This window comes from Rhinolophus sinicus, chromosome 1 (assembly GCF_057876585.1).
Source record: "Rhinolophus sinicus isolate RSI-liver-muscle chromosome 1, RSI-T2T, whole genome shotgun sequence".
Taxonomy (NCBI): Eukaryota; Metazoa; Chordata; class Mammalia; order Chiroptera; family Rhinolophidae; genus Rhinolophus; species Rhinolophus sinicus.
The window spans coordinates 213818699-213831039 of NC_142501.1; the positions used below are offsets into that span (position 1 = coordinate 213818699).

Consider the following 12341-nt stretch of genomic DNA (forward strand, 5'->3'; position numbering starts at 1 on the left):
GAGACAACAGAAGACGGAAGGGGGACCTACAGATTAAAACAAATCACAATGTATGAACAGCATTTGGATCCTGACTCAACCTGTTTAAAAAAGAAAATGAGATAATCAAGAAAATTTTAACACTAGATGGATATTTGAAGGTAATAAGGAATTTTGTGATAACGGTATTTGTGTTTATCTTTTTAAAAATATGTATGTAGATATACATGTTGAAATATTAACAGTTAAAATGATATGACATCTGGGTTTGGGGGTACAGATAAAGAAAATTAGCTATGAGTTAATAACTGTTGAAGCTGGATGAGGGTAAGTAGGGGCTTATTATACTATTCTCCACGTGTGTGAGAGATGCATTAAAGGTGTAAAAATAAAGTCAATTTAAACTCTAAGTTTCACATAATAAACATGTATTTTTAAAATTAACTGTCAAACTATTAAAAAGCTGAGACAATGGAGAAAATTTTAAAACTAGTTAGGTATTTTTTCAGGTATGTTATAAAGTATATCAGTATTTACTTTTCTGATTCAATACAAGGGCTACTTGAAATAACTAACTAAAAAGTAATAACCAGCTAAACAGCTTTTACAGTAAAATGAATTAACACCAAACAAAATCAGTATCAGATAACATCAAAGAGTTAAAGGAGAAAGTGGTCATCCCTGTAAACTATATTTTAAAAAGGAAACTATCCCACCTTTTGGACATGGAGTGGAACTTAGATTCATGTCATTCAGCGAGCCTCTGTAATTAAAACCTAAACATACGACAAGCACCAAAACAAATCACACCATCTGTCCTGCTGTAAACCACATCAAAACTATCAAAAGCAGCTCTGACTGCCAAAATCATCCACTTCCTTCAAAAACAACTTTACTATTTCAGTTTTCCCCATAGTCAGAATCAAAGGGGTATATTAAGATTTTGGATTTTAAAAAATAATTTACATTTGCCCATTAATTAAAGACTCCGATTTTTACACACCCACCCTCATACAATTCACCCTGTGCCTGACAGACTCTCCCTTTTTGGTGCCAGCTGAACTCCCACTCATCCGCTCCTCCCCCTTTTCACTGGGGGACATTTCAGCCGCCTATTTCCTACCCCCATTAAGATTTCAATCAATTTTTCACATGCAAAAAAAATCTTTCTGTAATAACTTACCAGCACTGTACTCAGCTACCAGCTATGTTTTTGGTCCTTGGGGATATGACAATTGCTTTATGTCATTTAGGCGTAAAATCATATGGTCACACCACCAGCAGTTTCAGATTAACCAAAATATTTACCTCAAGGTAGGCGAGCATGAAGTGAACACAAAGTATCTTGAGCCATGAATTACAAAAATAAAAGTTAAAGGCAGAGAAAATGAAGACGTAATGTTTAAGAAACGAAACCCTCAGATTGGCCTTAAACAGCCCGGTCTTTTGCTCAGCTTCCTTCACTTCTGACTTAAGCGTCTTCATCTCGCCTGTCACTTTCACCTGATCTCAGAGGCCCTCGGACACCTCCCAGAAAACGAAAAAGAAAGGAGAGAAAGGGGCGAAGATGGCCAACAGCTCCCTCTAATAAAGTTCCAGAAGAACCTTATTACCATCTGTGTGCAGATTTGGCTTTTCTCTCTTGGCAGAAGCTGTCGTTTAAAAAAAAAAAAAGAGGGCCGACAGGCAGGGTCCGGATGCCCGCGTCCGTCTGCCTGTGCACACGAACCCTCCAGCGGGCAGCGCTCCGGGCCACGGAAGGGGCCGTCACGAGCGCCGCGCCGGCCCAGCCTGCGGTCCGGCGCCTCCGGTCCTCACGGACCCCCGCAGCCCAGCAACGAGCTGCCCAGGCGCCCCCACAAAGAAGCCCATGTGGCAAAGGGTTCTGCGGAGCGTCGGCTCCTTTGCACCCGGTCAAGTCCGACGGCCGCCCGGCGAGGACCCTTCCCAGGGCGGCCCCCGCAACCCCGCTCCGGCCTCGAGACCCGCCAGAGCCCCCGCCCAGCGGCCCCGCCCGCTCGAGAGGCTGCAGGCCCCGCGGCCCAGCTAGGAGCCTCTGGGCCGACGGCCGCGCCCGGGACCCCACCGCCGCCCCTGTCGCGCGGGCCTCACCTCAGGGGTGAATTGCAAGCAGCGCGCGGGTTCCCAGGTCCAAGTGCGGCCGCCTCCCGTCGCCTCTAGCTCCGGCTCGGGCTCCGGCTCCGCCCCTGTCCGCTGCGCTCACCGACCCGCAGCTCCCGCCCGCCCGGCCTCTCCGCCCCCTCAGCCTTCGGCACTGCCCTGGCCTCCGGAGCTGGGTGCGGCCTGCGGCGCTGCAGCCCAACAACGCGTCACTCCATAGGCCCAGCCCACGCCGCGCAGCCCAGCAACGCGCCCTACGATTGGCTGGTCGCAGGGCGGCGGGCGCGGCGGGGGTTGGGCCTGGGGAAGGAGGGGCGGGGCGGTCGCCGCGGGGAACCGACTCCCTGTGGCCCCGCCCGCCTGCGAGGAGCCGGGGGTACCGCGCGACAGGTGGGCTGGGCGGCAGCGTGGGGACGGCGGGACACAGACCCACACGTCTCGTCGTTGAAGGAGGCCGGGTCATCTGTGCCAGCGCCGCCCGCTCTCCCGGAACCGCTCGTCCACTCCTCATTGTCGCTGGTCAGACTGGTGGAGCCTCCTGCGAGCCAGGTTCACGGAATGCGCAGGCGGGCATTCTAAACGGTCCCCTTCCAGGCCCTTGTCGGCCAGAGGGGCCCTCCGAGCCAGGTCAGCCCAGAACCCGGGCCGGGCCTCTCCTGCCCTCCTCGCCCACTCCTCCCGCAGACCGACCCTGTCCCCGTGTGTCCGGCCCCGCGCTGGTCTGTCTAAAGCCCGGCGGGCGGGCTAGCGAGTCCGCAGGCAGAGTGTGGGGCCAGGCTGGCAGGCAGGGCGGGGTCGGAACGGCAGGGCCTGTGCACCCTGATAAGGCTCCGTGACAGGGCGGCTGCCTGGTGCCCGCGGCCTGGCCTGTTGATGCTGGATGAACAAGCACCAGTCACCGTCTCAACCGGGCAACTGGGGAGGCCAGTTCACCTGCCCATAACCTGGAGGATAGCCTAGACACCAGCCCAGCACCTGCCGCCACCCTGTCCCTCCTATCGTCTCAACTGGCCCCCAAAAGGCCTGGAAGACAGACAGACAAGCAGAGCTTCTTGTTCCTTTCGTATTCATGGCAATCTGAGGCCCAGAGCTGGGCAGTGGACGAATCGTGAGGAGCCCAGGCCTCTCCGTTCCATCAGGGGCCTCTCTGGCTCTCTCCACAGAAGGGTCAGGGTATAGGCAATGGTTAACAGTGACCTCTGCTGTCGGGGCACATCTTCTGGGCAAGACTCCCAGCTTTCTGTGTCCCACTTCTGTACCCTGGCACCCAGCAAGGAGGCCTGGCCCACAAGAAGTCAGAGGGCTTGCTGAAGGAAAGAAGGGAGCGAGGGAGAAGTAGAAGACAATTGAAAGTGTTAAGCAGAGGCACAAAAGACACAAAAAAGACTAAATCATCACAGGGCTATAAAGCACAGCATAGGGCATGTAGTCAATATTGTAATAACTTTGTGGTGTCAGATGGGTACTAGACTTAATCGGGGTGATTATTTCAAAAGTTATATAAATGTCTAACCACTATTTTGTACACTTGAAACTAATATAATATTGTATGTCAACTAATTCAAAAATAAAATAAAATAATTTAAAGACCAAGCAAACGTCCAAAGGTGAAAAACACAATGTCAGAAATGAAAAATACACTGGATGGGAGGAATAGCAGATTAGACACAGCAAAAAAACGGGGGCCGGCGCAGTGGCTCAGGTGGTTGGAGCGCCATGCTCCTAACACCGAGGTCGCCGGTTTGATTCCCACATGGGCGTGTCTACAGCTAAGATTGTGAACAACAGCTTTTCCCTGAGGTGGGCTGCCATGGGCAGCCGGAGTTTGGCGTGAGTGGCCGGCTGCAGCGAGAGCAGCTATGAGCGGCTGGCTGGCAGGACAACCGATGACTGGCGACTGGCTGCCTCAGTCGGGGGAGCGCAAGGCTTATAATACCAGCGTGGGCCAGGGAGCTGTGTCCTACACAACCAGACTGAGAAACAACAACTTGAACCGGAGTGGGGGGGGGGGGGAGGTGGAAGAAAGAGGGGGGGGAGAAAAAGAAAAAGTGAACTAGAAGACATGGAAAAAGAACCTAACGAAACATGGAAAGAGCCTGGGAAAGAACGAACATGGCACCAGTGAGCGGTAGGACAACCGTAAGAGGCCCAGTGTACTAGTATGCGTAATTGGAGTTCCTGAAAATGGCGTTGGGATTGGGAAGAGGATAGAAATACTATTTGAAGATATACTGGCTGAACTTTTAAAAAATTTGATGAAAACTACAAACCCATAGATCCAAGCAACTCCAAAAAGTAACTCTGGCTTGCTACTGAGCTCTGGTAGAAATGGAATGCTTCTATGGGACATCAAAAGTAACTGAGGTCAGAACTTGTTTCTGTCAGACTACCAAAACATAGAATTGAGTAGATACATTGTAATCTGGAAGCAGTAGATCCAGGATTGGGTTCATGCAGGTGCAGAGGTAGGTGGTCTAGACCCTCTCAGCTCAAACCTATGGTTTCAGGGATTCTGTGTGACACAGTGACAGATGATGAAAAGCCAGGTGCTTGGTTCATAGGAAGGCTGACTCAATATGTTGGTGTGACTTGAAAATGGCCTACTGCTATGCTCCATCAGGCAGTCTTTTCTGGAAGGGGGGACAGGACATGCCAGCACAGAGGGAGCGGGATGTGTATGTGAGTTGCCCAATGAGGGGCTCCATGCTGCTGGGTCACAGCCAGAGAGAGGCTGTAGCCCTCCCCTCACAGTGTCTCCTCTAGACACGCGGATTTGGTTCAAGTGCCAGCTCTGCCCCATATTCCCTGTGTGGCCCTGTGCCCTCTAGAGACTCGTACCAGTGGGCACTTGGCAAGACGCCTCTTGGCCCTAGGCTCTCTGCTATTTCTTCCCTGGTCCTGTCAGAGCCACCCATCCTGCCTGGGATCCAAGAAGCTCCCGCTTAGACCAGCAGGGGGCATCCACAGTGTAACCCAGAGTAGGGTGGTGACAGGGAGCAACTCGGGGCTTGTTTTGTGAGGTCTCTTCTGGTTCTAAAAACATCTTGTTTCATAATAAAAACATCTATTTACAGAAGGTATAAAGGCTCACTGCACTCTTTCTGGTCAACTGTAGGCAAGTTAAATCATGTCAGTCCTTGGAGCTTCCTTGGGAAGTTTGGAGAAGCTTCCCAAAGTGTCCGGGTCCCTTTTCTCAAGCCCAGGAATGGAACCCATCTCTGAATGTACCATGATGCCGGGCATATCTGAATCCTGTCTGAGCCTCAGTTTCTCTACCTATGAGGGAGCAGGATAGCCTTAGGGCAGGTCCTCGTCCTCCTGTTGGTTTATCCCCAGACTGAGACAGGTCAGTTTTGTTTCCCCCTGAGCCATGGCACCCTCAGCTGAGCAAAGGCACACCCAGAACTCTGGGAGGCACCTCCCACAATAACTATCAGAGGCCATGAAGGGTGGCAGGGGTTAGCTAGGCAGGCTCAAAACAGCGAAGAGAAGTTCACATGGCAGTAAGTGGCAGAGCTGGGACTTGAATCCAGGTCTTAGCCTCAGTTTTCTCACCTGTAAAATGGGACTAATAGCAGCTGCTTCTCCAAGCAAACTTAGTGCCTCAAACGCAGGAAGTGCTAAGTGGCAAACACCCTGCAACCCTTTATGGGGAATAAAGCGTTCACGGCAGATCTCAGGAGGGAGTGGGACCCTTCTGGCCCCTCCTTCATGCTGGGGGACCATGCCTGGGATCCTGTCCACCATCCACACACAACTGAGGCCCTGGGCGCAGGGTCAGCTCACAAAGAGGTGACCAGCGTTCCTGGGCAAACCAAGGGCCTGGGAGGAGGCGAGGCCGGGCCAGGCCCTGGGGCAGGCCTTGGGCAGCCATAGGTTTCATCTGTCTAGGCAGCCAGGACCTCACGTGGCTCTGGATCCCAGAACCGCCAAACCTTCCAGCTCAAGGGTCTTCACACGTTTCGGTTACTGAGCTGGCTCCAGTGGCTGCTGGTTAGCTAAAAGCCATAGCATTCTGCATCCTGCCTCGCGTCACCAGCACAGGAGACCCCAGCACCAGCTGGAAACCGTTTCTGTGATCCAAGCCCCATTGAAAAAGTTTACAGGAAGGGAAGCCGCAGCCACAGTTGGGAAGTGTGTCTTGCTGGGTTCCCCCAGTGAGTTCAGGGCAGAGAGGGCAAAGCACTGTGACCAAAGGGAGGAGGAATTGCTAGTTTTCCAGAGATGGTGCAGAACACCGGGAGCTCCCTGTGACCCAAACATAAATATGACGGCACTGACCCCTCACCCTGGATGGGCTGAAGAGGAAACATCTGCAGAGATGGTGCTGGTCACTTGGTTCCTGGAAGCAGATGGTCATGGCTCCCACTGGGGGCGTGGCCTCCCACATCAGCTTACCCACCTCATCTCTTCCTCTTCTCCAGCTAATCACCCCACCCCAGAACATGCCTGCCCGGGGAAGGGGAAGTCCAAACAAAGGGCATTCTCCAGGCGACAGTTCATCCCTGGCTGGGGGGCACAAGTGCTGTCCTAGGTTTGGGTTTTACACAGCAAATCACTTTCCCAACATAAAGTACCGCGAGGCTCAGATGGTCCTGGGGTCCCTGCCAGCCCTGACTCCCAGCTGAGGCTGTTACACACACACACACACACACACACACACACACACACACACACGAAGCCAGCAGGTGGCTGTGCCAGGAGAGTGGCCTATTAGAATTCCATGGCAGAAAGTGAGAGCTTGATCAGGGACGGGGATGGCTGGTGGGCTCAGGCACCTGGGTATCACCGTCGCCACCCACCCGTGGCCTACTCAGGGCCCACTCTTCCTGCTCCTCTGTCTGTAGCTGTCACTTCCTCCAAGAAGTCTTCCTGGAGACCCCAGCTGGGTCCCAAGCGCCAAACCCCTGCACACCCCACTGCTCTGGCCAGCGTGCGCTGTGAACACCTCCTGCCCAGCTGTCTCCAGGTAACTATTTGTCAATCCAGTAAATGACCCAACTTAGATGTGGGGACCTTTAAGCTCTGCAGCCCCACGGCCCCGGACCTGACCCATGGCAGCAGGACCTGTGCTTTGAGGTGTGGGCTCTGAGCCCACATGACTCGAGTCTGCGTCCTGTTCTATTACTAGCTTGCACCCGGGGCAAGTCCCTTAGTAACCTGCGCCCTAGGAGACAGGGAGACCACTTCTTAGGGTTCCTGTGAGCTGAGCTGCTACAGTCACCACTTGATGTCCATGTGGGTACTCAGTAAGGCCAGTCACCCCTCCTTCCCAATGAAGCCCAGCCACCAAGGCAAAAGTCATCTGTGCTTTATTGTGCAGCAAAGGCCCTCCTGGAGCCTGTGCCTTAGCGTTCCTGGCGGGGTTCTGGGGCCAGCCCCTGCCCCATCCCCAAATGCCCTGCCCAGCTCCCAGCCCAGTACAGAGTGGGTGTGTGCTGGGAAGGGAGAAGGCAGTAGAACCAGAATTCCTGCCAACGAAGCCCAGGTGGGGCTTGGTCCTAGGATCCCGGGCTCCTGGGAAGTGTGACAGGGTGGGTGGGGTGGGATAGGAGAGCCCCCCAGTCCTCAGGAGCCTGGGGCCTGGCCTAGCTCCAAGGACCCAGCCTGCTGTGTGGGGCCTGGCCTGGCAGACGCCACAACGTGTGTGTCAGGAGGTCTTAGGTCAGAGCAGAGCACGTACTCCTGCTCCGCCTCCCATGAATGCCAGTCTCATCTGTGCAGTCTGGGGTGCTGGTCCCGTAGTCGCCTCTGCCCAGTAGCATGAGGTGCCAGTGTCACCTGGGCCCGGCGTAGCCGTAGGGGTGCTGCAGCAGCAGGCTCTGGTGGCCGGGCAGTGAGTGGGTGTGGTAGTGTTCCACCAGGCTGCCCACACTCACAAACAGGACCTCGCCCTCCAGGTAGAATTTAGAGTCCTGGGCGGGGAGGGGGACAAGGTCAGGGGGACAGAGCCAGTCTGCCTCTCCCTGAAAAATAGGGTGGTCAGCATAACGATGGGCCTGCTCCTGCTGCCCCATGTTCCCTCTGCTCCTGCCTCCCAGTTCCGACCTTACACCCCCCAATCTGCCCAGGGGATGTAAATAAGCCCAGGGTCCAGGGCTTATCACCCCACCCCCTCGAAGGTCAGTTGAGGACACACCTAGGCAAGGACAGCGGGGGAGGATGAGGCAGTGGGGAAGGGGAGGGTGAAGAAGGGGTGGTATCCAGAGGTGCCAGCCTCAGTCCGCCCACTGCTCTATGGGGAGACTGTTCTGCTCCCTTCCATGCCCCAGGCCAGGGTGCCCCTCCCACCCAGGGCCCTCAAGTGGCACAGCCTACTCACCTTCTCAAAGATGCGGTAGTTCCTTACTTTGTTGGAGGTTTCGTCCCACACGACCAAAACCTGCCGGGAGAAAAGCAGGCAGCAGTGGAGTGCAGGCTGAGAGCAGTACGGACCTCGGGAGAGCTGGGCCATGGGGACTGAAGGGGCAGCAGCAGCATCAAGGCTGGGCCCTGGGGCCCTCGGGCAGGACTTGGGGAAGGGTCACCCTGCATGTGGACAGCAGGGTCATGAAGGGCAGTCCCTTGCCCCAGGGCTCCTGCCCTCAGACGGCCTCTGATGAGACGAGTTAACAGTACCTAGAGCCTGCTCCACCCTAGGACCATCTCTGATATACATGGGGAAACTGAGGCTCAGTGAAGTCACACAAGTCATTGCTGGAGAGGCAGAGGCAAGGCCGGCATTCCCACCACCCCCAGCAGCCTCCCCTTCAAAGTGCAGGAACCCCCACCCCCTCAGAGGCCTGGGGCGTCAGCCCTTCCTTCCTATCTTGTGCCAGTGCTGGGGAGGGGTGGCCACCACTGCCCCCAGTCTACAGATGGCATTTACTTCCTGAGAATAGATGGGAAGGGGGCTGACAGGCAGAGACGTCAAGGATGGCGCTGGGGTGAGATGGCAAACAAGAGGCTACATGGGAAAGTGATCTATAAACTGTGAAGTCCTATGTTCGCCTGTCAGCCTGGTCCGTGCAGAGCCAGCAGACTCTGCACAATGCAGCCATCCCCAGGGGCCTTGCTGGGCAGGGAGGCTGCCAGGGCACCCTCCTTGGCACCTACCTTCCCAGACTTCGTGGAGGAGTTCCGGATGCAGTAAAGTCCATCCTGGGGCTCTCCCCGTGGGGTTGTGGCTTTGAACAGCCTAAAAAAATCAACAGGTAAATCATCTTCAGACCGGTCTCAGGGACCCTCCAGGCCCACTCCCCAGAGTGGCTTCTGTCCTCTCGCTATCCTGCAGCTCAGGTGCCGAGGGCAGTGGGTGCCATGCGGACCATGCCCAGGGGGATGCTGGCGGGGGACTGAACTGATGGCATCTGTTGTTCTCTGGGTTTCTCCAGGTGCGTGGCTGTGTACTCGTGCCAGCAACTGCCCAGCACCAAGGTGAGTGAGGGGAACCGAAGAGCAGAAAGACGAGGAGCCAGCAGGGAGACAGGGTACCTCGTGTCTGCAAAAACAAGGCTTTGGAGAAAGAAGGGCTTCACACTGACCTCTCCACTTCATAGGATTCCGTGGTGTTGATAAAGACCGAGCTGGGCAGTGGCACCTGGAAAGGCCAACGGTGGTCAGGGTCAAGGTCAGAGTGGTGCTCGTGACCAGCACGCCCCCACCCTCCCCCTGACTTCCAGCCTCGGCCGAGAGCGCAGGCTTTGCACCATTTACCACCCCCCTCAACTCCAGGGTCCTGGGGCTTCCTGGTTTGAGACAGCCAGCGAGGGGCCACACGGGCCTACAGCCGCCCCGACACCGCCCACCCACGCTGGGACCCGGGCTCCCCACTCGGCCTTGCCTTCTCGTAGTCCTCATCAGAATCCGCCTCCCCACTGTCGGCCTGCGAGGGGAGATGGGGCTTTTCGAAGGAGAAGCTCCTGAAACTCTGGCCATCAGGGGGCGATCGCCTGGGAGGGAGCAAGAAGAAAGTTATGGCAGGGGGCCGCCCCTATGCGCCCTCTAAGTGCCCACACTACGCTCAGCCTTGGAACCCCTGGGGTCTGGCTGCCACAGCCCCAGTGGCTGTCAAAGGCCATGACCACAGAGCCCAGAGAGGGGCCCATGACGGCCACCCTGGGTGGCAGAAATTGCCCAGGACTGCAAGCCTGAGTTGGGGTCAGGGCTGACACTGACCCTGGCCAGGGGGGTCCCAGGGGCCTCAGCTCTGCTGTCATCACACTACGAACAAGGACCCTGGATGCTATGGGACAAGGACCCAGGCTGGGGGGGCCTTGGCCCCAACTTTGCCACTGACCAACTTTGTGACCTCGGCCAAGTCACACCTCTCCCAGAGTCACAGACTACGAATGGGTGGGAACGGGTCAGGCCCAAGGAACATGGCCCACACGTGTAACCAGGGGGTCCTAAGCCTCCAGGGCCTCAGGAGGGTCAGAGGAGGCCACACTGGGACGGGCCACTGGGCTGGAGACAATAGGCCCCAGTACACACTGCCCTGCTGTACCCCAGCCCGTATCCGGGGCTCAGCAAAATGACTCAGTCTGCACTGCTGTGGCCCTTTGTGAAACAGCACAGCCGCTCGAAGCCTCCCCCACCCCCCGCCTGCGGCTCCCAGAGCCTTCACTGCTGCGGGTCCCAGACATCTCTGACAACGGGCTGTTGGTATGGATGACGCTGTGTGTGGAAGCAGTGGGCACACTGGTCTCCCAGCACTGCCCAGCAAAAAAACAGAAAAGGTTTCGTGCAAGCCTGAGGGGTCACAGCCAAGCTCCCGACTCTGGCCAGTTCCCAATCAGGAAGGACACAAAGGCAGCCCGAGCCTCCGACAGGGTCGGGAAGGCTCACAGCCCAAGTGCCACCCCACTCGGTAGGCTGGGGCAGGCAGTCAGCCCTGCAAGACCCCCCTTGCCACAGCAGGGGCTCTGCAAGCCACGTGTCCCCAAAGTCCCTCCTTGCCCACTGCTCCGAGGCAGCTATGGGCTCCAGACCCCCACCCGCTGAGCTGGACGTCCGTCAAGGGCAAGGATGGGCATCCCCTGGATCCCTGGGTCAGGAACAGAGGCAGCCATTCAGCCTAGGCAGAGCCTTCCTGCCCGTGCCACGCGGCCTGGCACCCATTGTGGCCTGAGCGCCAGGGTAGGGAGGCCAGGGCACTGGCGGGAGAACTGGCCAGCTTGGGGAGGGGTCCCAGTGGCCCCAGCACCATGCAGACTCACTGGAGGTGCGGGAGGGGCGGCTTCTCTGGCTTGGGCAGGACCGCAGGTCGGGCTATGGCCTCCGGCACAGGCAGCTTCAAGGCAGGAGGCCTGGGGGCCACAGTGGGCACAAAGAGTGCAGGCCTGGCCATGTCCCTTGGCGAGGCCTCTTCACCCATCTTCAGGAACTTGGGCTTGTTGGCTGGCACGGGTGGGGGCTCAGGCGTGGGCAGCCCCCGGGGGGACAGGTGGAAGGACTTGAGTTTATCACAGTTCCTGGAGGTGGCAGCGGCCATGCTGGCAGAGCTGGAGGCAGAGCTGGACCCATGGCTGGGGATCCGGGGCTCTGGGCTGGGGCTGGTGCTCTCATGAAAGCAAGGGGGTTTCCGGAGGTTAGGCAAGGTGGGCAGGCTGCTCAGCGGGGGGTCGCTCATCCTCCGGGAGGTGGCAGGTGCTCTGGGGCCGGGCTCAGCCCACCTCAGGCCCAGCAGGTCCCTCTTGGAGTCCTCGGGAGCCAGGCCAGCATCGGTGGGCAGGCTGCGCTTAGGGGGCGGGGGTGGAAGCAGAGGGCCTGGGCCCGTGGAGGTGAAGGAGTGGGCACGGAGTACATCGGACAAGGCTGGCTTCCTGGGTGTTGGCACAGGAGGCGGAGGATAGGCTGGCGGGTGGATCAGGGTGTCTGCAGAGCAAAGCGATCCAGTCGGTGAGCAAGTGTCACCTGCTAGAGGCTGGACCAGCACCACCTTTGCAGATAAGGGATGGCCAGGGCACCCCCTCGCAGCCTCCAGCCCGTGCCTGGCCACCCTGCAGCCCCCATGCCCAGCCATCCTCCCAACCCACGCTACCTGGCCCACCCCATCCATCCTCCACAAGGCAGCCTGAGCCGACTTCCTAAAAGCTAAATGTCATGTCAGGAGCCATCACGTTCTGGGGGGCGGGGAGGGGTGGGAGGGAGAAGATGCAAGGAGGACATGTAGGATTTGGCCTCAGCTGGGAGGCTGGAATTCCCAACTACTAGAGGTGAGGAGAGTGGGCAGGAATAGGCTGCAAAGAGGATGACAAGCT

General features: G+C 56.9%; 2 protein-coding genes across 26 annotated transcripts in view; both read right to left on the minus strand.

Moving 5' to 3' along the window:
* Positions 1-2338, minus strand: part of ADD1 (adducin 1) — an 87273-nt gene extending 84935 nt beyond the window's left edge. For 4 of the 12 annotated variants that reach the window (XM_019711483.3, XM_019711482.3, XM_019711484.3 and 1 more), the window contains exon 1: positions 2092-2261. The gene's annotated coding sequence lies outside the window, so the exon portion shown is untranslated. Of the gene's footprint in view, positions 1-1162; positions 2046-2091 lie in introns of those variants that run through there. The other 8 variants (XM_019711481.3, XM_019711479.3, XM_074320482.2 and 5 more) reach the window with 8 other exon arrangements.
* Positions 2339-7396: 5058 nt separating this feature from the next.
* Positions 7397-12341, minus strand: part of SH3BP2 (SH3 domain binding protein 2) — a 33896-nt gene continuing 28951 nt past the window's right edge. For 8 of the 14 annotated variants that reach the window (XM_074320376.2, XM_074320367.2, XM_074320388.2 and 5 more), the window contains 6 exons: positions 11298-11955; positions 9923-10031; positions 9624-9679; positions 9196-9277; positions 8423-8482; positions 7397-8066 (listed from right to left, as the gene is read on the minus strand). In XM_074320376.2, the coding sequence (XP_074176477.1) occupies positions 7878-8066; positions 8423-8482; positions 9196-9277; positions 9624-9679; positions 9923-10031; positions 11298-11955 (1154 nt within the window). In that variant the 3' untranslated portion in view covers positions 7397-7877. The remainder of the gene's footprint in view (positions 8067-8422; positions 8483-9195; positions 9278-9623; positions 9680-9922; positions 10032-11297; positions 11956-12341) is intronic. The other 6 variants (XM_074320382.2, XM_088793220.1, XM_074320392.2 and 3 more) reach the window with 1 other exon arrangement.